We start from the raw sequence: 27234 nt of genomic DNA, 5'->3' as shown, positions 1-27234 counted from the left end.
CATCTAACTTCCTTCAAGTTTTCAAGCACAGTTTACAAATAAGTAAGCCAAGGCACTTGAAAAGAATCACAGTATAAACATACAAGTGATTTCTTTTATTTTAAAACACATTATGAAACAATAAGTAGCATCATGATATAGGATGTATTTCATTAGTCTTTGCTTTTGAAAGCTTTCAACAACAAGTCTGCTGCTAGTCCTGGGGACAAGGCCCCACTGAGAACCTTTCTTTCCAGAAGGGGAATCTGTTCTTGGACAGTAGGATGGGTCCTGAAATGCTCTAACACATTTTCCTGAATGAGATTCCACATCCAAACTTTCTGCTGCTTCCGTCTTTTGGCAGTCAGCTCCCCACTGGCAAGCGTCAGGTCCCGGAATTCTTTCATTTTATCCCACATTTCTGTGATCCCCTCCCCACTTCTGGCAGAAATACGAATCACCTATTGGAAAGGAAGAACCAGAACTGCTTTACTTAAAATGACAAGAAAATATTTTCACTGGGACTCTGATATTTATCAATTAATTTTTCAGTTTATGGAAATAGGCAAGTGACAAAAATAAATGTTGTGTCAAAGTAAATATTCTGATATACATACTAGTGTAATGAATCTAGGATTACTAAGGGCATAGTAGAAATAAGACACTAATTAAAGGTCAAATTCTTTAGCCCAGAAATTTATTTTAATTTGGGATTGTTCAGACAGATGGTCAGGGGCATCCTGGAGAACTGACAAGAGAGTCACAAATGAGAAAGGCAATACCAGGGAGGTTTCCCTGAGGCCTGAGTTTCAGGAAATAAAGCCAAGTTCCAGTCTGTGTCAAATCCACCTGACTCAGCAAGGCTAAGAGCTAAGCACTTGGCACCTGCACGTACAAGGTGGCTCTAGACTCAACATAATGTGACCAGGGAAAACGGGAGCTGACAGTAAGATAAGTCATCGTCCTCATTAGAAGGACTACAGCTTATTCTTTAATAACACAGCATCCTCCTGCTGATAAAGCTGTCGGAATCAATAATATTGCACTACTTACTACAGAATTTTTCTTTGCTTCTTTTCACTTATTAAAAACAGCTTCCAATAAACATAATGGGAATGGAAGTATCACATCACAAGTCTCTTCTCTTGTACTCAAATTCCAATTTAGATAATCAAATCCTTAATTGTTCCATAATCTAAAGGATAGTTCCTTTCAGGATGGATTTGCTCTCACTTCCAAGTGGTTCAAGTCAAGCATTAAGCAATCTAATCTATCACCCCCATTCTAGTTTTTGACATTCAGTGGTTGAAAGATTATATTTAAAATCATGACTACATACTCCGGCTTTGTCATATTTTTAAAACTGTAATCTTCACATTCAAGCACAGATTGATTATATGTCTAGCTGGGACTTATGTCCTCTCTTCTAATGTACACAGTCCACTCAGGGTGAAAAATGTAGAATGAAATGCAAACTAACCTTTGGTCTCCAAGCTTCTGAGCGTTTGCGGAGCAATTTCAGTGCACTCACATACTCTGCTTGTATCCTTCGAGCTGGCACAATCAAGTCTCCGTCAGATTTAGTTATAGCTACCAGATCTGCCATCTCAATTATACCCCTTTTGATACCCTAGTGTGAAAAAAAAGGAAGAAGAATCATATTTTTCAGAACAGTTCATTGAATCACAAGTAGCGTAAAAATAGGACAACCAGTTAATACTGTGATTTTGAAAGTCACATGCTTCATTAACTTTTTTCCTGTATTTCTCTAATCCCTGGATGGCAGGAATCACAATTACTTGATAAAAATTACTTAAATCCACCAGTTCATAGGATTACAGAAGTTATCTGTAACATCTCTTCCCAACTTACAGAGTAGTTTAGTAGGATACATTCAGAATTAGAGTAAATAGATCAAAGACACAACATGATTGAGTGGCAGGAGACAATTCACCCAGTCTCATGATGGATTCTGCTTCTCATGAGCAGGATACAAAACCATCCATCCTAAGAACGCTTAAAAAGAAAACACACATTTCACTAACATCTGCATTTCTCAAAACAACATCTTCAAAAGTTTTTTAAATGCCTATAGCATTTTTTTAAATTTGCAAATAAGAAAAAATAACCTGAGAGCTAAAACTGTCCTACCTCTTGACTTAAATTGTGTTGCATAAAAATACCAGAAATAAAGGACAAAATTCAAGGACCAATCTCATTTGGGAAATACATCTTTCCATTTAAGATTAAAATTTCTTTTCAGGGGCTGTGGTTGTAGCTCAGTGGTAGAGCACTTGCCTACCATGTATAAGGCTCTGGGTTGAATCCTCAGCACCACATAAAAATAAATAAAGGTATAAAAATACATAACATTTAAAAATTCCCCTTTCAAATACTTTCATTTATTACTTTTAATTATTAAATTCTAATAGTTAATGTTTCTACATCACAGCATATAGTCTGGTATTGCTTTTTTTTTAGAATTATGTAATTGAAAAGGAAGTTCTGTATAACAAAGAACATGCCTTGTCTTGTCTTTGTTCATATTTTACTGGTAAGGACCTCTAAATCCTTAGTATTTCTTGAATGATTTGTTACTCATGGTGGGTGCCTGGGACCATACCCAAGTTTATGCAGTGAGATCACTCAGGATGGAGGCCTGATCACACTAGAATGACCAACTGCAGGATTAGAGGGTTGGGGCTTTGTATCAAAACACGTTGGCCCAACCTCTGTGGGGGAAGGGAAGTGAAAGATTGAGTTAAATTATGTAGCCAATGATTCCATCAATTTCAGCTTTGTGATAAAACTGCAATTATAATATAGTGCCTTCCCAAGTTAAGCAAGTTATTCTAATGAATATCAAACCAAGGGGTAGTAGGATCCCCCAAATTTGTAGCCAGCTGGTCAGGGGCATGGGTGGCCTGGGAACCCTGGAGCTTACAGCTGGTGGCTGAGTGAGGGAAAGCTTGTGGAAGACCTGTGAAGTTCACACTAACTCCAGGTAGTTAATGCCAGGACTGCTTTGCAGAAGGAGAGTAAGACACCTATTGCATGAAATATAAATTGTGATGGTGGCACCCCAGTTAAAAATAACCATCAGTAACAAACATCCATGCAACAGTGGTCCCTTTTAATGAGAGCTATCCATATATTCCAGTCTCTTCCATGTTATAGATAGAAAAATTTAAGTTGTATGAGTAGCTCAAAGCCATACATTCTATTACTATAAGTTGGAAAAAATATATAGAGAGAATCTGCCTTTGATTCAGATATTTTAGCCAATATGAACGATGTTTCTTTCTATACACTGTTTTCAACGTAATTTACAAAAACACAACTACATCTTAGAGATACATACTTTGTATTTTGAGAGGAAATATCAAAATAATTACCTGCAATTCATCCCCTCCTGCTGGTGGCAGTAGTAAGACAAACATGTCAACCATGTCAGCAACAGCAAACTCTGACTGACCCACACCTGGAATTTAAATCACAACTATGTCCTAAAATATTCACAGTTATTACATTTTCTCAACCTCACTATCATTTCCATTCCACTTTATTCACTTACACTCACCCCTTTGAACAACCTGTCTTAGTCCATTTTCTGTTGCTGTAACAAAATATCTGAGACTGAAGTTTATTTGGCTCACAGTTCTGGAGGCTGGGAAGACCAAGAGCACGAGCCAGCATCTGCTAGACATCTGGTGAAGGCCTCCTTGCTGCATCATAACATGGTGGAAGGCATCACGTGGCTAGACAGAGCAAGCATGGTAGCTCAGGTCTCTCTTCTTAAAAAGCCACAAATACCATTATGAGGGGCCCCACCTCTAAATACCATTAACATAAAAATTGGGGGATTAAGTTTCTGACACATGATCTTTTGGGGGGACACATTCAAATCACAATACCCACCTCTGAAGAATTTATTAAATGCCACTATTTTACACTCTTAAGAAAACTGGTAGCCTTCCTAGCTCTCTCTCTCTTTTCCCCATTAGACCTATTCCTTGACTGAATGGAGATCCAAGGGACTTCCACTCTCTCCTAGTCTCAAAGTTCTTCTTGGCTTCTCTTTCTTCAGTGAGTAGCTGGAGCACCGTGACTCTAATCTTAAACCATGCCTGCCGATGCTTCCATCTTTTCCTTCATATTTCTACCCTGAAAACCTCCAATCACAGGTCAATCCAAATATGTGTACTATTTCCTTTATAGGCATGCTTGAGAAGTCTCTGCACTGTGGATGGGTGCCACTACAGCGTCATGGTCTCCTGCATCTGCCACACCTTCCCTCACTGCCTAGTAAAGGCACTCCCCGTCAAGGCCCTGGGTCAGCCACCTTTCCCATTTCTCACAACAGTGATCTCCCACCGTCTCCCCACCCGATCACTGTGGACCTACTTCACAGAGGAATAAAGGGAGAACTCCCCCCACTTCTCCCTGTCCACCTCCACAGACAAATGATAAGATACAAACAGCCCTGCTGCCTGCCCTGCAGTCTGTGGAAGAAGTATTGAAGGGAACCTTCCTCTTCTTTGCCATGAGCCCCGCCTATGTCTACAGGCTCCAATTCCTTGGCACACAATATGAGCTGTACTCAAGGTCTTCTCACCTTGGAACCAAGCAAAACCACATAAAATTGTTCCACTTCTCACCAACGTTCTTCGTAGTCAAGTTTCTGGGAAAAAAGCAATTCATGCTCACTGGCTCAACTTCACATTAATCTCAACCCACTGAAATCTGGCTTCCACATCTCCTGGGCCACTAAAACTCCTCTGGAAATTCCCTCCTTTCTGGTTGCCTATTTGATACCTATTCTTCCCTGTTTCCTCACCCCAGTGTTACTGGGAACATCAGTGCATCAGGTGAAAGGCCACATTCGTGAGGTCCCCTTCACGGGAATGGGGCTGAGAGAAAGCAAAAGTCATGAGACAGGGTTTCCAGGACGTTCATTAAAGAAGGCAATCCCACCTAGGAAGTGCACCTCTTCTGCCTACTCTTCCCTGACCCCTTACTCCTCCTTTCCCTTTCTTCTATCTGGAACATAGATGTAACAACCAGAGCTTCCTCAGACATCTTTTAACCATGAGCAGCTTTGAGCATGAAGATGAAGTGAAGGGAGGACAGACAGACTGAAGCAGCCTGGGCTTGCTATCACTCAGAATAAGCACCTATTCTGGACTGCTTATCCCCAGAATTCTTTTGTTTACAAGAAAATACTCTCTTATTTGAGTCACTGGGACAAATTATTTAAAGTCTCTGGGACAAGAAGTTAAATACAACTTTTAGGTAACATGCTTGGTTTTTATTCTACCTTCTCCTTCTAAGGCAGCTCTTCTTCCACCTAATCTCAACTGGTGGAGCTCCTTAAGCCCAGTCCTGGCTACTGCTAGGGACTGAATTATGTCTGCCTCTACCCTTCTCGTTCTCATGTGGAAGCCCCAACCCTCGAGGTGACTATATTTGAAGACTGGGCCTGCAAAGAAAGTAAATGAGGTCATAAGGATGGAACCCCTAATCCAACAGGACTACTGTCTCATAAGAAGAGGAAGAAACATCGGGGTAAGAGAAATGCTCATGGGAGGACACAGCAAGAAGGCGGCCATCTGAAACTAAAAGAAGTTGCAGAAAAAAAGAATCCTGCCAGCACCTGGGTCCTGGACTTTCAGCCTCCAAAACAGTAAGGAAATAAATTTTGGTTGTTTAAGCCACCCAGTCTACAGTATTTTGTCATGGCAGCGTCAGAAAACTAATATGGTTATCTTCCATTTTTGCCCCATAGTTTCCCCAGTTTACAGCCTGAAATATGAAACTCTGAACTATGCTGCTAACTGCTAAATCCATCTTTCTTACTCAGTCTTTCTCGGGACACACAGTCACTTGTACACCTAATAAGCATCTTATACTTAATATATTCACAACTGAACTTCTCATTTTCCCCTCTCCAAATCCCTCTTTTCACAGCATTCTTGATTATCTTCATTTCTCTTCCTTCCTCATCTCTTATACCTAATCATGGATAAAGCCCTGCCGATGTACACTAAAGCCTTTTTAATCCCTCTCCTATTCTCCATTCCCATTCCCCTATTTGGTTCAGAGCCCTGCCATCTCTTTCTCTGATGAGTACAAGAGCCTCCCCACTGCATCCTGCCTCTGCCCTTCTAATCATTCCACACTCCGCTGCCAGCAATGTTTCCAAAATGCACATGTGGGTTTCTCCCCGTCCTGCTCACCCTGCATGGCTTCCCACTTCTTTCAGGGCAAACTCTAACCTCCTTGACATGGCACACAAACCCAGACAGTCAGCCCTGGCTCCAGCACTAACCCCCACACACCCCTTCACACTCTGTGCTGTCAGTACCCTAATTGAACTGCGCTTCTCTGAATGAGTCAAGCTTTCTTCCTCCTCGGTGTCTGCAAAGGCCCTTCACACACATTTTGTTTCACTCCTATTCTTTTTTCAAAACTGAGTCCAGCTGTCACCTCCTTTAGGAAGCCTTCACCGAGTTCCCTAAATCTGAGTGAGTTAGGTTGCATCACAAACATTTAGGATGCAGTAATATAACAGATGGTCTCTCCACCATAACACGACTAATTGTCATTTCAGTGTCTTCACTGCATATAATTTTGTGCTACAGATATAAAATTAAATAAAACAACCCTCAAATCAAAAAATAGCTAACTGCATTACTTTTCTTAATACAGACAGATGAAATGCGCTTACACAAAACAGGCGTGGGGCTTCGCTTGCACAGCTCATCCTAAGTCTACAGCTCTTCTCTGGCACACATGACATGCTGCCTCAGGTAACAGTGATTAGCAGTGGCTCACTGTCACCCTCCAAATGGCAAGCTCTTTGAGGTTAGGAAGTGTAGCCTATGTACTCCTATTTCCTATAGAGTCTGGGGTAATATCTTGTACTTAATTACACCTTTAGTAAGTATCTGCTGAATGAACAAAATATAATTAGTTGTTATTCATCTTTATATGGCATTGGTTATAAGAGTATATTATCTTTCTGAAAGCATATCACACTCACCTACAGTTTCAATAAGAATGATGTCATACCCCCCTCCTTCACACAACAGGATAGCTTCATTTGTGGTTCTTGTCACACCTCCTAAAGTCCCTCTGGTAGGAGATGGCCTGATGTATGCATTCATATCTCTTGATAACTCCGTCATTCGGGTTTTATCCCCTAAGAGCGATCCTAAAACACATAATTACATTTTATAATCATGGAACAGTTCTAAGGTCCAATTATCAATCAGCCAGTTCCCAGGAGATGTGTCATATCTTAAGATATATTTCATATTATTGAGCTTTCCTCTAACTCACTATATATAATCATGCAGGATTCATTTTTTTAAACATTCCAATCCCTTTAAAACCTAAAAGGGCTTCCCACTGCCCCAAGCCAGATCCTTTGGCCTAGCACTGAAGGCCCTCAGAACCCAGCCATACCTTACCTGTCGAAATTTGGCTCCTACCAGTCTCAAACTTCCCTCTGATCCAGCTGGGAGGTTTCTTTATTGCCTTCTTAACATCTTCCTCCCCTCCTTTGCCTGTGCTCTCATGCCACAGACATCTCTTTTTTTCTCAGTGCTAACTTACAAAGTGTCACGCCCAGGGTCTGGGCTTTTCTAGAACCTTTTCACCCCAAGTCTACCTCTTGTGAGTTTCTCAGTACAACAGCTGTTCTGCAACCTGCCAGCATCCTGGAGAGCACCAGAGAACTTCACTGTCCCTCCCCTTCCCATCATTACCTAGAGCACCCACCACTCCTCATTCTTTTATTTGTGTAAATGGCATTTTCTCTATGTAAATGAATCTTTATGCTGCCCTTCATCCTATGTGTGTTGTTTTAATTCTTTACCAGTTAAGAAATTTTGAAGCCCAGACTGAATGCAAAGTAAGTCAAATGAATGGATGGAAAAGTATTCACACAAAATATTTTGGATTTCATATCTATGTCTTATCCCTTCCATATGGTGATTCTCACCAGGAGTAATTTTATCTCCCCTGCCCAGGACATTTGGTAATGTCTAGAGAAATATTTACTTGTCGCAGTGTGGGTGGGATGCTACTGGCATCTACTGGATAAAGACCAGGGATGTTGATAAGCATCCTTCAGTTTAAAGGGCAGTCACCTACAACAAAGAATTGCCTGGCCTCAAATGGCACTAGTACCAAGGTTGAGAAATTATGCTTTAGCAAAAATTCCCTGCTTATGAACCTTGTCTTATAGATATTGAACACTGAATGCTAAACAATGTGTTAACAGTCGGCACTCAATTTAAAACTTGTGGAATGGAACTAGTTAAAGTTTTTTAGTTTCTTGCAGTATTTTGGCAACATCAATACCTGTAAATTCTAGAAAAATAAAAGCTCTGGAACTACTATTACCTTTTCCTACTTTGCTTTAGCTATATAACATGTGAAGGTGTGGAGCTGTTTTAACCTGAATATTTATTTTCAATCTGCCTAAGGGCTATTTTTTTCCACATAAGTTGATACTAAAAATTAAGAAGATTAAAGATATGCTCTTTTCTCTTATGACTACAATTTAGAGTCTTCTCATAAGTCTGAATTCTAGAGCATACAGCTACCATGTGCCTCAACTACTTTATTTACTTCACATAAAACTTCTTCCTAAAGTAATTTTCTGCATGAAATCATCCCTGTGGAAGTCAACAATCTGCCAAAGTTTAAATTATTATCCTATAGATCCTATCACACTGAACTAAACATTATGAAATTATTCTCCCATGTAATTGTCTTTTGCAGTGAATCCAAAACTGTTAGTTGTAGACCCCCAGGGAGGTCTCAAAGGTATCACAGGGCGTCTGTGAGTTTAAAGCACCAAGACTAACTACAGACCAAAAATTGAATGCTTCTCAAACTTCAGTGCTATTTTTCAAATGTATGTGTTGTCATAATAAGGTAGGAATTTACAGTTCTAGTGTACTGTGTATCTTCATATTTTTTTTCTTTCAAAGTCTGTATTTTTTTTTTTTAATCTGAGAAAGGGGCTCTCCTTTTTGGTTTGAGAAAGGTGAAGAATCATACATTTAGCCTGCAACCCGAGCTGGCTTCATGAAAGAAGGTTTGAGTCGTGAGAAACCCCTAGGGAGTTTTAAATTAAAGAGACAAGACTCTAATTACCTTTAACCAGCTCTTGGATGGCTCCTCCTAGCTCCAGCCTCAAGCCACCTATTGTGGTATCGAGGTTTACTGAAGAGGCTAGCAAGATAGAGAGAACACGCCAGGGAGTGGACTTTATTGGGGAACAAAAAATTCTAGGGAAAATCCCATCCTATGAAGATGAAGGGGGGCAGCATCCCAAGGTCAGGGGCAACGATTGGGTCTTCAGGGTAGTGGTCAGACACACCTCTGCACGGACAAGCCCTTGGACTTGGAGAAGGGTGGGGAAAGCTCTAACACAGCTGTGCCTAAACGCCTCTCACCCAGCCAGGGAGGTAACTCAAATCATGTGCGAGGATGGCCTCCCACACACATCCAGACAACTTCAGCACAGACTACTTTATAACATTTCTGCTATCAATTGCAATCTCAAGCTATTATTTCCTCTTTCAATTGCAAATAGTCTAGGATATTAAGAAGGTGGAGGGGAAAAGGACTTCATACCTATATGAAAATGAGGAACACTTATTAAAAAAAAATCACCAAGGTATTTACCTTTAACAAAGTTTAAATATAAATAAATTAGGCAATGCATTGACACAGATTTAATCTTAACTTTCTAAGTATAAATTTTATCTACATTATTTATTTATTTATTTTGGTACTAAGGACTGTACTCAGGGGCACTTGACCAATGACCACTGAGCCACATCCTCAGCCCTATTTTGTATTTTATATACAGACAGGGTCTCACTGAGTTGCTTAGTGCCTCACCTTGCTGAGGCTGGCTTTGAACTTGTAAACCTTCTGCCTCAGCCTCCCGAGCTGCTGGGATTACAGGTGTGTGACACTACGGCTAGCTACAATTAACCTCCTTTAATTATAGTGAATCAAAGACTTCTGAGCTAGATGTCTCAATGAGTGCTAAAAGGGATTGTTGCCCACCTCTCTAATAACTATGGCAATTGAAATAATATTCCATCTGCAGAACACCACAATATACACACCAAACACTTCCAAAAAGCCCCCTATATTCATTCTTTCACAACACACACTTGTGTTGATTCATCTTTTCAGAAACCTCCTAAGAATCACAGCTTCACAAGGCCAAGAGCACGGTATCTTATTCACCATTACACTGCACAGTACTTTCTTTACACAATTCCTTGCCTGTAGTAGGCATTCAAATACTGCTTAAGTGAATAACTGCAGTTGAGAAGCTTAAATCATAAATAGGGGTAAGGAAAGAAAGACCTTTCATGAGTATTTACATGGCATGCTTTATGTTTTCTTTAACTGATCCTTTGAGAACTAAGTTTATATTCATTTTATCTCTGATGATCTGCAAATTAAACTGTGAATGATTGTATGACCTTAAATCAGTAAGTAATTGCTGAACCCTGTACCGTGCACAAGATACAATACTAAGTGCTATAGGGGGAACAGCAATATATTACATGATCCCTCTAAGAGCTTTCTGTTTAACTAGACATATAAACAGGTGACAAGTCATAAACAGCAGTAAATTTCTTTTTCTTTTTTTTTTTAAGCTTAAGATAAGTTACAACAATAGGAAAATAACAGATGGGTAAGAACCATTTTCTACATAGCCACTGATGCAGTCTGCATAAACAATAGAAGATAAGGGTCTAGCCGTAGGCATGATTGCCCAGGGCTAAAATTTGTTTTTGATCATCTTCAACTTCTGGCACCTGTAATGCTGGTTCTCGAAGTGCCACTGTGCTACCCACAAGCTGACCTTCTCTGCTCAGTCCAATGCTCCCCAACCACTTCCCTCAGCTTCTACCCACTCTGCAGAGGCCCCTTCCCTCAGGGAGACCAAACTCAGCTACAGGTACAGGTCACTTGATCATGGAAAAAAAAAACAAAAAAGCTCTACAACCCCCCAAAACTAGCTATACTCACCACCACTAGTGCAGGAAGAAGGGTCCACAGCTAGCACTGATAATCTGTGCCCTCGCTCAGTAAGCATTTTTCCAAAATATTCTATAAATGTTGATTTTCCAGCACCAGGGGGTCCAGACAATCCTATAGTGAAAAGAGATCTTCTAATTTACTAGATAAATGAAATCAGCACTATGTTCAGTTTACTGAATAAAACATTAGACTATCTTATATTATTAAAACTATCAATATATATTTAAACATGTCCTAAAGCAGAAAATAAAAATCTTTTTATCTAATCCCCAAATAATGAGGGTATATAGGAACAATTCTGAGTTCCATGTGTTTATATATTAAAAATACAAAACATGCTTGCCTTTTTACTACAATGTAGATTTTTTGAGACACACTTCAGTGCCTATATTTTAATGTGCTGAATTTCTATATCTGCCCAGGTCTCATCATGACTGGCAATTATTCCACTTGCCCCAATTCTGTCTATTTTCTCTGCCCATTGGAAAAACAACTCATTACTCTAGAAATTTCTAGTGATTGAGAAAGTAATTTTCTATTCACAAAGGATCATTCTTCATCTCACTTGTAACTCAAAGAATATCATAAACAGAGTCCTGAAAAAAAATAATTTGTGTTAAGAGAGAGAAAAGCTCCCTCCTCCAAGAGCTAGTCAAGCATGGTGGATAAGAAGGCAACCCCCAGAGCCAATCAGCAGGTTCTCACTCTAGTTGTGCCTCTTAGGAGATGCAGAGATCAATGCTCTCCAAGTTACTTTCCCTCTATGTGTGCTTCAATAATAAAATAGATAGTGTAATAGTACCTCTCTCTTCAGGCTGTTTTAAGAAGCAGATCAGTTATTTTGATAACATTTGCAATATGTTTGAAACAGTGTGTGGCACACAAGACAAACATGTTTTGTCTAATGAGTATATACAACCCAGGTGTTTAACTGTATTCAAAACTATGTATAGTGTATGACATGCTTTGCTTTCAATACAATTCTCAGGAAAGCTTCCTATCTTCAAAATCTTTACAGATGCTGAATAAATACCTGCTGCTTTTATTTGTGATGATGATAAAATGACTACCAACAAAGACAGGCATTTATCTGGCCTAAAAAGATTAGGATGGAAGAATCAGAATACCACTTCAAAGTTATGTATGAATTGCTATCACTTCAAAGTTATATATGAATTGCTAAGTTAATTCCAGATATTTCTGAGCCATTTTCTCTGCAAGGATTCTTTAAAACATAGTAAGGTGTACTTCATCATAACTAGAGTTTCTCTTGGTGAATTTGCTATTTTTCCTGTCTACAACAAAAAGATTAGTAACACTCAATGGAGTACTCTCCCAATGAGAGTCCCTCGATGAGGACAGAAGAAATAACCATGTAAAATATGTGGGCTGGTTCAAATACTGGTTGGTGAGCTATTTTTGCAATTACCTTTTTTGATATCTATTAAAATAAAAACTAGGTTTGAGTCCCTATATTGCCAATAAACTATGATATAAACGTCTATTGTAATGTCAACTTTTACATGTATTTACTAATTCTTCCCAAATTCTCTATATTTTGGCCACACTTCAAGTGGTTTTTTGCAGAAAGGTTGGTTCAAATTACTGAGTTCCCTATCAAGGGACACTCTCTACTCAAACTGCCTTACTTAATTCCTGCTAGTCAAATATATCTAAATTTCCAAAATATAAGAGCTGACTCACAATTACAGAACTAAGTTAAATTGCCCAAAATAATCAAAGGATTATTTAAATGTAGAAGGCAAGTGAATATGGTTTCTCCTTTAAAATACATTTTAATATTGAGATGGCTGGATGGTGAGTTTCGGGGGAAACTCAACAGAAAGTATTGGAAGCAGTGGAACTTACCTGTAGAAAGACTAACAAAGAATAACAGAGGGAGGCTGGTGTTGTGGCTCAGCAATAGAGCACTTGCCTGGTGCGTGCAAGGCCCTGGGTTGGATTCTCAGCACCACATAAAAATAAATAAATAAAAATAAAGGCATTGTGTACAATTAAAAGAAATAAGTATTAAAAAATAATAGTAATAGAGGGCTGGGGCTGTGGCTTAGTGGTAGAGCGGTCTCCTAGCATGTGTGAGGCCCTGGGTTCAAACCTCAGCACCACATAAAAATAAATAAATAAAATAAAAAAGATATTGTGTCCAACTAAAAAATAAATATTTTTTAAAAAAAGAATAATAGAATAATAGAAGCAGAAATGTGATGAGGATAATTATAGTTGATACACCACAAAAAAAAAATCCACTTTAGACTACTAAATAAGAAGGACTACTGAAAGCAAAGAGTACAATGGTTACTAATTCTTCCTATACATGTTTATCTTCTGGAAGTCACATAAAAATTCTTGCCCAAAGAGAAATCCTGTATTATTATATCAAAATACAAACCCTTGGTTTAAAGGATCATGGCAAAATTTCAATATATCAAGATTAATACTTGCAAAAGAAAACAAGGTATTTAAAAGTCATCCAACAGGAAAAAGAATAACCTCATTAGATTACAAACATTTTAAAGGAATTTAGAAAATATTTACTGAACAAAAAATAAAAGACTGACCCACTCTAAATGCTAGTGGTTTTCCTCCATTTAATTGTTCTTGTTCTCGGTGGTAGATTAATACTTTCTGAAGAAGCACCTGGGCTAACTCCTTTTTCCTGCTGTGAGTCGATTCTACAAGAGTTATGGCCTCTGCTAAGCAGGCCCTTTGCCCTTGGATTAAGCCAGTATAAAGTTTATCCACAAATCTTTGTTCTTTATCAGAAAGTCCTTCCATGTGGTCCTTTAAGGTTGCTTGTACACATAATTTCCTCCTTAAGCCATTTGACAACAGCATCCACTTTGTACGATGGAGTCCGAGCGACTTAAATGGCTGAGCACACAGGATTCCTGACAGGAGATGTGCACTTGAGTGAAAGGTGAAGTGGTAACCAGGGACAGGTGTCCTTAACAGGCCTTTTAGGAAATGCTGGTGAGGATGCAGTAGGAGCGCGGGAAGATTCATTTTGTTTGTAACTGAAGAAAACCCCGGATGCTTTTTGACTCAATTGATTTGTGACCTCCCTAGAAGAAAGAGAAACATATTTTGCCAGTTTATACAGACAACTAAGATATGGAGGTAGTAAAAGTGAAAATAGAGTGCTTTTTTTCCCACATTCTAAAACACACAAAATTAGCACTCTTGGCTGTATACATGGGTGAGTTTTCTTACTAAATTTAAGAGAGAAGACTTCCCCCTTGGTCACAGTTAATATTCAGAGTAATCAAAATCATGAAACTATTACTCTATTGTGAGGTGGAATTTACATTAAAATGTCCTTCTAAACAAAAACCAAATATACCAAACCTCATTAGGCAGACATTTTCTGTCACACTTTTTCTCACATTCGTCTTCACACTTTCCTCAGATCAACATACCCAATTCTGAAGCTCATACAAAAGATTCTTTAAAAAGAATGTCTCTGAAGCTAGCCTTTTATTCATTCTCTACAAAAGAAATGTGATTAGTGGTGTGGCACCAGAGGCACAAGTTTAGACCCATGTGTATCCTCAATAGACTCACCCCGAATAACCTGGCTTAAGCACAAAATCAACAACAATAAGCCTTAATGCGAGTGAACTGTGTGGGTTTGTGTAGTAACAAATGAGTGCATCTTAAAGTATAGTCAGAAAACCAGGTACTTTCTAAAAATGCACATTCCCAGCCCCACTACTCAGAAGCTCTGTAGCTAAGCACACTGAAGTTCGAACCGCTCAGGAATTGGATGAGGAGCCTTAGATTGAGTGATATTCTCAACATAGTTTTATATTACATTAGGCAATGAAAGCTGGCAACAGTACACTGAATCAGGACAGGGTAGGGGATATGAGCCATGGCCATTCAGTTGCTGCTACTTTGCTATCATGACCTAGGGCTAGTTACTTAACCACTCTGCACTTCAATGTTCTGGAGTTAAGAGAGCGGAGTGGTTAAGAGAACAAAATGACTTATTTCATGTAAAAAGCCTGGAGCAGTGCCTAGCACAGAGTAGGAGCTCAATTAACATTAGTTTTTATTGTTAGTATATGAATTTGAAAAACAATAGTAATAATTAGGTCACAGTCCTAAACTTCCAGTGACATACTAAGATTTTGGGGTAGGGGGGGACCAGGGATTGAACTCAGGGGCACTCAATCACTGAGCCACATCCCCAGTCCTATTTTTTTTTTTTTTTTGGTGCTGAGAATAGAACCCAGGGGCTTGTGCATGCAAGACAAGCACTCTACCACCTGAGCTATAGCCCCAGCACCCCCAGCCCTATTTTGTATCTTATTTAGAGACAAGGTCTCAGTGAGTTGCTTAGTGACTCGATGTTGCTGAGGCTGGCTTTGAACTCATGATCTTCCTGTCTCAGCCTCCAGAGCAGCTGGGATTACAGATGTGCGCCACCACATCTGGCTCAAACTAAGATTTATAGGTACATATGTCCTATGCAATTTGGGTTCATAATTATTTGGAAATTTTGGTTTTTCTGGGTCTCATGGCTCATTGAAATTAATTATTTTATTGATCCAAGGTACTTCTCCAAATAGTACTTCAAAGCCAATGAATATAAAATTAATTTTAGTTAATAAACATGCTATTCAGGACAAAGAAGTAGTTTAAGATTTTTTTAACCTGTAGAAACTATAACTGTTCGTAAATTTTCCAAAAGCAACAATTTTTTTTCAAATTGAGGGGGGCATTATAACATTTATTTACACAAATTTATTTTAAAAAGAATAATTTATTTAAAATGTATAAAATTATTTCTAAAAAAAAAGTTTTTAAAACATCTATCGATGAGTAGCCTTCATACAAACACACAAAAAGACACTTAAAACTATCTAAGAGGGGATCTATTGTGGAAGGTGTCATTAAACAACATCTTTCAGCTCAATTCACATCCTCACCACCAACACCACCACTAGCCTGGACACTCACAGGCAAGAACTGGATTTTTATTCAACCCCTACTTTCCAAGCACATACTACTTTCCAGATTGTAATATATCAGGGATGGATCTGAAAGAATAAAAGAGCTGATGAAGGAAGAAGACAGCTTTCTAGTATGAGGACTTGGCCTCTTCCCTGCCATATTAGAGAAGACTGAAAAATTCAGTGATGACAGAAGATACCAGTATAAGGAACTAGTGATGGGAGATATGTCTGGATCAGTATGTAAACTTTAGGGGCCAAGAAGCTAGCTTTTGGATCTTGGCAGAGGACAAACAACAGAGACCTTTATGGAGGTGACACCACTGACTTTGCTCCTTTAGGAGATAAGTCTAGGAACAGTGGTGAAAGGTCAAGAGTGATGAGACCCTGGTAACACAGAGTCCAGTTTAGAAACCCTAGCAAGGACTCCTAGCACAGGAGCAAAGGAGATGATGAGGACCTGGACTTCAGCAAGGCAGTAAGCACATTCAAACAAGATAAGCCACATTCAAGACCTTCATGTCCCCGTTAGAATCCTCAAAGCTTGACATGAAGCCTGGCTCTCTTCACTTGCTAAGGGGGGGGGGGGAGCTGTTGCTGATCTGATCAGAGTTTATTTTATTACCCACTTACCTGCAACTTTAGAGCTTATAAACCACTTTTAAATACTTTATTTCACCCTATACACCAATCCCATAAGGACAGTGTGACAGTTATTAATCTCGTTTAACAGAAAGGGAAACCAAGTATGAGTTAAACAACCATAGTCACAATCAGAGACAGGGCCAGGACTCAAATCCATACCTTTGACTCTCTATGGAATTTCTTCTTAATAAATTATGATAGAACAAAAGAGAAATCCTTTGGCTAAAAGGGAAATAGATATCAGTTAACTTTACCCACTTTCCTAAGTGAATAGGGGGATGGGGCACAAGACCAGAAACAAGAAGACCAGCTGGAGAATTGCACTAGAAGGTAGATGAGAGGAATGGCCTGGACCAGGTTGAGGTAGTAAAGACAGATTCCAGAGGAATTATGAAAGAACTGCTAATGTGGGTAGGAACCGGAACAGTCAAAGGCAAGGCAGAGGTTCTTACCTGAGCCATAGAAAGACAGAAAGATGGGGTTGGGTGTGGTGGCGCATGCCTGTAATCCCTAGGCTCAGGAGGATGAGGCAGGAAAATCTCAGTTCAAAGTTAGCCTCAGCAATTTAGGGAGGCTCTAAGCAACTTAGCGAGAACTTATCTCTAAATAATAATTTAAAAAATACAAAAAAGATCTGGGGATGTGGCTCAACGGTTAAGTGACTCTGGGTTCAATCCCTGGTACCAAAATAAATAATAAAAATAAATTAAAAAAAAAAAAGACAAAGTTGTCCTTCAGTGAGCTAGGGAATACTGTCAGAAGTAAGGTTTAAAGTGCAAACAGGAGTTTAGTTTCCAACTCATTAAATTTAAGAGGCCCACTATTAAACATTACACCATGTATACCTGCATCAGAACATCACATGGTCCCCTACTAATATGTACAATTTTAATGTACTCATTAAAAATAAATTTAATCAAAAACAAAACAGACCTACTAGATATCCAAGTGGGATATGGAGTGAGCAGCAGCATTTATCGGTCTGAAGTTCCAGGGAGAGGTCAGAGCTGTGGTGTAAATTTGGGAATTATTGTTTGGCTGACCAAATAAGTTCACCAACTAAGGGATTGGATAGAGGATGTGTGACACCATTTTTTGATAAAACTTTACACACACATGCAGGAGGAATACATGTGTTGAAGTACATGTAAACTCACCTATAGATAAGTAGTCTTGAGGTGTTTCCATATTGTTTTGGGCATACTGTTCCTGATTTTTTTCAAGGCAGCCTATTATTATGGTGGTAGACAGAAGAATGCCCACCCAAGGATGCCCATGTCTGAATTCCTGGAACCTATGAACATGCTATATCACATAGCAAAGGGGAATTGAAGTCTGCAGATGGAATTCAGATTGCTAATCAGCTGACTCAGATACATAGATTAGTCTAGTTTATCCCAGAGGATCACTGCAATCACCAGGGTCCTTACAAATGGAAGCCGGGAGGCAGAAAAGAGCAGTACAATATCATGTGAGGACTCCACCCACCTCCACTGGTCTAAGGGAGTAAAAGGGCTAACCTGTAGAAGACAGGAAAAACCCAGGAAGCTGATTTTCCTTGAGATCCTCCAGGACAGAATGAAGTATTATTGGTAGCTTGATTTTAGCCCAGTGATACCCATATCAGACTTGATCAAGATAACTGTAAGATAATAATTTTGTGTTGTTCTACACCACCAAGTTTGTGGTAATTTGTTACAGCAGCAACAGAAAACTAACACAGTTGCTAAGGTAACCAAAAATATTTAAAATAAAATTCAGAATTTTTATGAGAAATATCTAATAACTACTCATGATTTAATTATCTGTCATAACTTGTACATTATTTCCTTTTTCATTTGGATTTCTTCCTAACATGAGAAGTAAACTTGATGAATCCTTAATTTTATCATTTATTGTGACTATCAGTGTTACATCCAATACATTCATATGTCAATTTCTAAATTAGACATAAAATTAGCATATGTTCTAGAAAAATCAGTAAACTGAATTATGTGCAAGGTGAAAAAGTGATGCTTTAGCTATGGTACTGCAAAGCTTTTATCAGATTCATCACATTAAGATTAGAAGTTCAAAAGTACTCCAAAATAGCATGACGTACATGGTCTAGTCACCAGTTCTGAGCATGGTAGCTTTTATTAAACTATGCACAAACTATCATAAAAATAAGAATTCTGGAATGCATCTCATCCACTTTTTTTTTTAACCTGAAAAACACCTATTTAGTTCAAATAACACCTCCTTTGAGGCACATTTCCCCCCAACTCTTCCAGGAAGTTAATTGTTCTATTCAATGTTCCTCTACCTTTTGTTTATATAACAGGTAGTTTTCTTTTCCTTTTCCTTTTTTTTTTTTTTTTTTTTTTTTGATAGTGGGAATGGAACCCATGGGCACTTTACCATTCAGCTACATCTCCAGGCTCTTGCTAAGTTGCTGAGGGTTTAAGTTGCCCAGTATGCACCTTGAACATAAGATCCTCCTTCCATGGACTTTGATTGTTGGAATTACAGGCCTTGTCTTTTTGTCTTTAATGTAATCTATTTTGAGACCTCTCTCCACCAATTTTCACCCCTTACCTTAGCTGAGAACCTCCCAGAGAAATGACAAAATATTATTGCTTATTTTCTCAGAATCTAACACAGTGCCTGACACAGAGTAGCCTTTCTATATTTTGTTTTTTTAGGTCCATGATTGGATATTCTATCTACCTTGCATTGATCTCACATAAGATGAAGAAAAGCTTGGGTTACGATACTTATCCATGTGATCTGAGGACTTTTACCTAAAATATTCTGCCTTCTAAGTTCCCTGTTTCAAATCATCTAGCCAGAACAGAAAATGTTTTAAGGAATCAAAACCTAGTAGCAAGAACATTAGTAGATGAAAATATGTCCATTTCTAACATCTCAAGCAAATAACATTTCCTAAATGAGTTGAATAAAAACAGTCTTATAGGGCTGGGGATGTGGCTCAACTGTAGAGTGCTTGCCTAGCATGAGCAAGGCCCTGGGTTCAATTCTCAGCACCAAATAAAAATAAATTAATTAGTCCAACTACAACTAAAAAATAAATACTTTAAAAAAATCTTTAAAAAACAAAACAAAACAGGGGCTGGGGATGTGGCTGAAGCGGTAGTGCACTCGCCTGGCATGTGCGGGGCACTGGGTTCGATCCTCAGCACCACATAAAAATAAAGATGTTGTGTCCACCGAAAACTAAAAAATAAATATTAAAAAAATATTTTCCCTTTCTCTCAAAGAAAAACCAGTCTTATAAAAATGTAGTATAGATTGCTCTAACATTTAAAATAATGATGTCGTGGGCTGGGGTTGTAGCTCAGTGGTAAAGCACTTGCCTTGCATGTTTGAGGCACTAGGTTCGATCCTCAGACCACATACAAATAAATAAAGATACTGTGTGTTCATCTACAACTAAATTTTTAAAAATTTGTTTAAAATAAAATAAAATAATGGTGTCATATAACAATTTAATTGCAATCTTCCTCAAGAAATCCATGCCGACTATTTGATAAGTTAACATCTATTCTGCAGGCATAATTCTTTGTCCTTTGATGTCAGTACAAATCTTAAAAGGCTTTTAAGTGAAAGAAAGAACCAGGAAAAGGATGATAACATTTACTCCCTCCCCTTCTTCTTTCCCAAACTAAAATAACAGAAATGAAACCAAAGGTCTATCCAGATGTATAGAATTCTAGGTTCTGATACCTTCCAAACTCTTCCTGGGGACTGAGTTTCTTAGTTCCCCTCTCTCTCTGGACCATGTGAATGGCAGCCAGCAGCTGCTGCTTTCTACTGGGTGTGGACTATGTGTGAGTGCTGGACAAACATTTCCTCATCTAACCTACAGATGAAAAGGCTCAGCAATGTTAGGTTGATTGGCCACGGCCTCAGAATGAGTGGAAGAACTTGGGAAAAACCTGAATCTCACAAATCTATTATCTACATGATATGAATAGAGACAATAAAATAATCCTTTACATTTGAATGTGGCATAGTTATACCTGACTGTTGTTTATTTTTTACTTTTTTTGCTTAGGCCAAAATGAAAAACTAGTTTACATTTCCTGTGCAAACCATATTGGCAGGAATTCTGAATGAAGTGTTAGGTGACAGAACAGACTGAATTTTAAACATTTTAAATGTTTCTCATTTCATGGGAATATCTGATAACTAAATTTATTAACAAACCACATTAATTTATACAATTAATCTGATTTTAAAGGACCCCACAAATTTTTTAAGAGTTATCTAACTCAGCCTTATGAGCAACATTCTACCTATACATACATGTCACAGGCAGAAGATAAAAGTTAGTTTGTTAACTTATATAACAAATAAGTTATTTGTAGAGTGCTCACCTTGCATGTGAGAGGCCCTGGGGTTGATCCTCAGTACCACATAAAAATAAATAAATAAAATATAGGTATTATGTCCATCTACAACTAAAAAATAAATATTAAAAAAAAAGTAGGAGGGAGACCAATAGGCTAGAAGGGGATCTGGGTTTGGGAGGAAGGGAGGTACCTAGGAGTAAAATTGATCAAATGATGTTGCAGTTTTGTACCAATAGGCCACAATGAAACTCAATGTATAATTAATATGCAACAGTCAAAAAAATTCACATCTATTTTTCTCCTGTAGGATGGGAGAAGGGCTTCCTACCTGTTCATGTAACTAAGAGTATTTTTTCTGCTTTCTTATACAAAGAAATCAGAAAAGTTGGCCAATAATCATGCAAGAGAAATTCTATAGCATTTATAATGTTCACTAAGATACCTAAAAGCATCACCATTGCTAATATACCAGAATATCAATGTATTTATAATGAAAAACATCAAGTAGGCAAAAATAATGAAATGAGTTTGTAAGGGCATCCCCTCCTTAAATGTCCCCCAATGGCTCATGTGTTAAAGGATTGGTTCCCAGCCATGGTGATATTGGAAGGTGGTAGAAGGTGGTAGAACCTTTAAGAGGTAAAGTTTAGTGGGAGGAAGTTAGGTCATTGGGGACATGCCCGTGGAAAATCCCCAGCACCTTCTTTCGTTCTTGGCCATCATGAGATGAGCTGCCAAAAACTGCCAACACTCCTGCCATGATATACTGCTCTACCACAGGACAAAAGCAACAGGGCAAATCTGTCATGGACTGAAGCCTCCAAAATGGTAAGCCAAAATAAATCTTTCTTATCGTCTCAGGTATCTTGTTACGGTAACAGAAATATGACTAATACACCTCCCGTGAAAGAAGGTTCACAAGAACAGTAGCATTTTAACATTCACATCTGTGCTAGAGAGGGCACTAGGATAAAGGAACTTTCTTATACTCTATACTCCATTGGTGGGAATATAAATTACTACAGCCCACATGGAAATCAGTATGGAGGTGTCTCATAAAACTAAAAATAGAAGTACTGTATCATCCAGCTATATCACTCTGGTATTTATCCAAAAGAATTAAAATCAGCATACTTAAGAGATACATTCATACCCATGTTTATCAAAGCATAATTCACTACAGTCAGGCTATGGAATCAATCTAGGTATTCAGCAACAGATGAACAAATAAAGAATATGTAGTATACATACACAATGGAGCTTTATTCTGCCATAAAGATGAACAAAATTATGTCATTTGTAGTAAAGTAGATGGAACTGAAGCAATCATGTCAAGCGAAATAAGCCAGATTCAAAAAGACAAGTACCATATGTTTTATCCTATGTGTGGAAGCAAATGGGGAAAAAAGAGGATTGAGATTTATACATAGCTTAAAAAATAAAATAAAAGGGTATCATGAAAGTAGAAGGGAGGGGCTGGGGTTGTGGCTCAGCGGTAGAGCGCTCACCTTGCATATGAGAGGCGCTGGGCTCAATCCTCAGCACCACATAAAAATAGATAGATAGATAGACAGATAAATAAATAAATGTGTTATGTCCATCTACAACTAAAAAATAAATATTAAAAAAAGAAAAAAAGTAGGAGGGAGACCAATAGGCTAGAAGGGGATCTGGGTTTGGGAGGAAGGGATGTATCTGGGAGTAAAACTGATCAAATGATATTGCAGGTTTGTACCAATAGGCCACAATGAAACTCAATGTATAATTAATATGCAACAGTAAAAATTCTCATCTATTTTTCTCAAAAATACTTTTTATACCCATTCTTTCCTCTCTACCACATTCTATGTCTCTACTGAGTTTTCACAGGAACAAATATGCTTACATTAGTCAACACACACACACAACTGCAACAAGTTTCACTAAAAAGACTTACCCTAGTTATATGTGATATACTCTAAGACTGTCTTTTCTTTCTTTTTAATAGATTGCAATGCACCAGTAGGTACAACTTTAAATCTGAAAAACCCAATCAACTATAGCCACCTCTCTGATCATTATTAATTTATCTTCCATACTATCACTTAACCTCATGGTCATATTATCCTCTGCTTAAAACACTAAAATGATTCCCCCTGCCCCATCTGAAATAGAAAAGAAAAAAAATTGTATATATGATTCATTGATTCACTCAGTAAATATTTATTGAGATCCTACCATATGCTAGGCACTGTGCTAGGCATGGGTTAGGCATGACTCCTGTTAAAATGGAGATTACACTAGTCATTACATAAGTATTTCATATTATTTGAGTTCTTCTGTGTCCACCTCTGTTAATTCCTTTCCTTCTCTCCCTCAACTTTTACCACATTACTATAACCACTATGATTAGCACACAGGTTCCAGAAAAAGCTACACTCTTTCATACAGTGTGGCTGTCATCTATAATGTTTTTGTCTGGCCAGAATGTCCTTCTCTCCTTTAAATCAGTTAGCATATTCTTTCTCAGCCTTCAAGAACCAACTCAAGTGTCTCCTATAGAACAGTTCCCTGGCTTCCTTTCCTCACACCTTCAGTTCACTCATATCTCTTGCCATCAGGCTGGCCATAGTCCTCTCTTACAGTGCTCATCACACTGTGCTGTAGTCATTTAAGATGGCAGTCTTCCCTAGACTCTAAGGTATCTTTGTCTCCACAGCAAAATTCATTTCTCACAGAATAAGTGTATGAATATGTGCTCTAATTTTGTGTGGGTCCATAATGCCATTACACTGATTACTCAAATGTTTTGAAAACATATATTTTTCTAGATGGTGCAGTAAGTATAGAGGTAAGAACTTTCTTTTTAAATTCTCATCTTAACATATGGATGTTTTTCTTCATTAAAAATTAGCTTAGCAGCAGCCAGTCTGACTTGGGATATTTGTCTTGAAATTGATCCAGTGAATATTCTCAATTTCAATAACTACTCTGGCAAGAAAAAGCACACAGGATTTCCAAAATCAATACATTAGGTCAATGTCTGCAGTGCAGCACAATTCATACAGGCAATTCAGTGTTATCCCATGTGTTTCTATTTCTCAATGCTAATCACTTTTGATTTGAAGATAAGCTGTCAGATGCCATCAATCTATTCACCATCTCCCACCACTCCTACAGAAGGCTTTGCTGTCTCCTTTTCAAATAACTTCAGGAAGTTTTTGTAGAGTAGGATGTCTTTTTAAATACGAAACTTTTAAATAGGCTTTAAACAGTCATCATTATGTAAGAGTAATATAGAACACATACTGAATTCATGCAGAGATTCTCTAAAGTTCTGTGTCCACTTTACCTTTCATCATGTTTCCAGTAAGACTCAGATTTCCCAATTCTACTTTTAGGTCCCATTTAGCAAGGGAAGTCTCCTATTTTCCTAAATTCCATCACCATTAAATGTTTGGATTCATTCCCACGGCTACCAACCTAGTTCAAATCTGCATAGTCTTAGGGGGCTCTGAGACCAGATATGTTTCCTGAGCAATTTCTCATATTCTTTCAGTTTCTTCATGTCCAAAATGAAGACATTCAGACCTATGCATGAGGGTAATGGGAAAGATGAATGAGAGCATGTGCATGGGTGAGCCTGGCACAGGGCCCAGCATCATGCAGATGCTAGCTAACTCTAAGGAACTTTTCTCTTCTTTTCCAGCTCTCTCCTTCCCCAGTTCTCCTCTCAGACTTCACAGCAAGACTTATCCTGAAATATGCATGTGATCTCTTTACTCTCCTTCTCAAATCCTTCCAGAGTTCCCCACACCTTAGGAGGGTAATTCTCCAAGTGTGATCCATGGAACAGTAACACCTTAAGAACTATGAGAAAGGGAAATTCTTAGGCCTCAATTCAGACCCCTGAATCAGAAACCATGGGTGAAAATAGGGCCAACAATGTTCTCATAAACCCTCCAGCAGATTCTGAAGTGTGCTCCAGTTTGAGAATTGCTGCCCAAAGGACAAAGTCCAGTCTTCTTAATCTGGGATTACACAGCTTCCCCAAAACAATTTTCCTGCACTCACCTTTCCAAACCTCCTCTAAGGAGAATTTATTTATTATCTTCCAAACCTACCACTTACTTTTCCAACTCCAAGATTATACTCTCTTGTTGTCTCTTTCCCCGTGTATAGCACCTATCCTATCCTGCTTAAATTTCACTCTTCTTTTAATTCTTTCTGGATGATCCCAGTCTTGTAATTTTTTCCCATCCTTTAATTCCAATTATTTCTGAATATTGATTTAGTTGATAATCTGCACAGATCACAAGACGTACCTGGCCAATTACATTTTAAAAAGCAAAAAAATGCACATAAAAATAAAGATTTGGGGCCTGTGTTGCAGAAAATCATATCTTTTTAAGAGAAAACCACTGTTCCACAAGGCAACAAATGATTAGCAAGTTTCAAGGGCTCATCAGCAATTTCCATTTCAAATATATAGATTTTATTTCATCATCTTCAAATTCCTCAGTGATTTATATTTCTTATAATTATGTAACTTTTCATGTTTTCTCTCTCCTATTAGAATACAGCACTTAAAAGGGCCGTTATTTTTTTTTAAATCCTCTTTTCCTGAATGCAAAACAGTATTTAGTGATTACTATCTAAAATAATATTCTGGACATTGTATAGAGGCCCAAAAGATTTAAGTTCTCCCAGAAACTTATCATTTTCCACATACTTGGTACAGTTTTATTAGTTTTTTAAAATATATGTATCAGAGTACAGCTTTTTCATTTTTCAGTGAGAAATACATATTTGAAGACAGAATGTCCTCTGCTGGAAGAGATCTAGCCCTGCCTGGGCACGGTATTCGACAGAACCTAGATACTGCCTGTGACTTTTAATCTGAACCCTATTTTTATATCCTAGACTTTATCCCTCACAAAATGTGTTAGTCTCACTCTTGGACTATTGAGCTTTTCTCCCACCCAGCCAGATCTGGTGGTGACAATGGAAAGCTGCCTTGCCAAAGGTATCTTCCTAATGGCACAAAACAGCCCAAGATGACGAGAATTTTAAAATAATATTCACGGGGCCTTTCTTTTTCTGGGAAGAAAGGAACTTTCTCTTTGAATCGATCTGCCGACCCCTGCTGGTCCACACTTCCCCCGCCCCACGACATCATCCCATTCAGTAGCCTCCTTCTCCTGCCCCCAATCCTCCAGGGGGCGCCCCCAACCGGGGACTGACCCCAAGCTGGCAGCCTGAGGACTCTCCAGCCCTGACTCCAGGACGACTCGCGCACCCGCGCCCCGACTCACCCTCCCGAGGCCACGGAAGTGCCATCCCGCCCCTTCCGCCCCTTTCTCCCGCCCCTTCCGCCGGGCAGTGGCGCGCAGGCGCATCGCCAACTGCAGGCACAGGGCGGGGTCTGACCCAGGTCTTCGCAACGTGGCCGGGGAGTTCCGTTGTGGGGGCGCTGGGGTGTCCTCTGGGAAGGGAGCCGAGGGAAACTGGGGGTGGTAGCGTCTTTTAGGTTAGCTTTTGCTTTTCTCCGGGTCCAGTTTGACCCTTCCGCCCCCGGCGTTCGACGACTACGTGCCCCCGCTCCTGTGCTGGCCCTTCACCCGGCCTCGGGTCACGTCCCGAGTCTCGTCCCGCCCCCAGCTGCCCTTGGAGGCTGTGTCGCACCTTCCTTCTTTGTAAACTGTAATGGGGGCTCGGGAGCGAGACGCGTAACGATTGACAAACTGGTGCAATAAGATCTCACTCTGCAAAGCAGTTGGCAACCTGTTGGAGTAAATGCTCATTGTCCAGCCAGAATAGAGTTTAAATTTTTTAAATGGTTTTAAATAGCTGAAGGACTCACGTTTCTTCTTAAGAATCATCCATTCATATTTTTTTAACATGGACCAAAGGCAAGAACCTGCACTCATTACCACAACTGTGCCCTCGAGAAGCTCGGGGGCGGGTTGGGGGGGGGGAGGTGGCTGAAATGAAAATGAACAAGCCTAATATTTGGAATAGTAACTAATATTTTTTAAAGAATATTAAGTGCTATAACAGGTAATAAAACTGTTGCATACAAATCTAGGGCTTTTAGAGAAAACTTATTCTCCTAAATGTTTGCTATAATCCGGTAAAGATAGCATCTATGAACCATAGACAAGTAGAAATGCTCTCAAATGGGTACTATATTTAGTATCTGGAACCCAGACCTG

The 27234-nt window shown here is 38.8% G+C and overlaps 1 protein-coding gene across 1 annotated transcript; it reads right to left on the bottom strand.

The window, feature by feature from the left end:
• Positions 1 to 135: 135 nt before the first annotated feature.
• On the bottom strand, positions 136 to 26353 carry Mmaa (metabolism of cobalamin associated A). Its single transcript, XM_026392722.2, has 7 exons — positions 26335 to 26353; positions 13644 to 14147; positions 11053 to 11175; positions 7022 to 7192; positions 3375 to 3460; positions 1460 to 1609; positions 136 to 440 (listed from the first exon to the last, which is right to left on the bottom strand). The coding sequence occupies exons 2-7, from the start codon at positions 14086 to 14088 to the stop codon at positions 153 to 155; spliced, it is 1263 nt and encodes a 420-aa protein (XP_026248507.2). The 5' UTR covers positions 14089 to 14147; positions 26335 to 26353; the 3' UTR covers positions 136 to 152.
• Between the last annotated feature and the right edge of the window lie 881 nt (positions 26354 to 27234).

The sequence above is a fragment of the Urocitellus parryii genome, chromosome 10 (assembly GCF_045843805.1).
Source record: "Urocitellus parryii isolate mUroPar1 chromosome 10, mUroPar1.hap1, whole genome shotgun sequence".
Lineage (NCBI taxonomy): Eukaryota > Metazoa > Chordata > Mammalia > Rodentia > Sciuridae > Urocitellus > Urocitellus parryii.
This window is presented reverse-complemented; position numbering and strand designations above follow the sequence as displayed.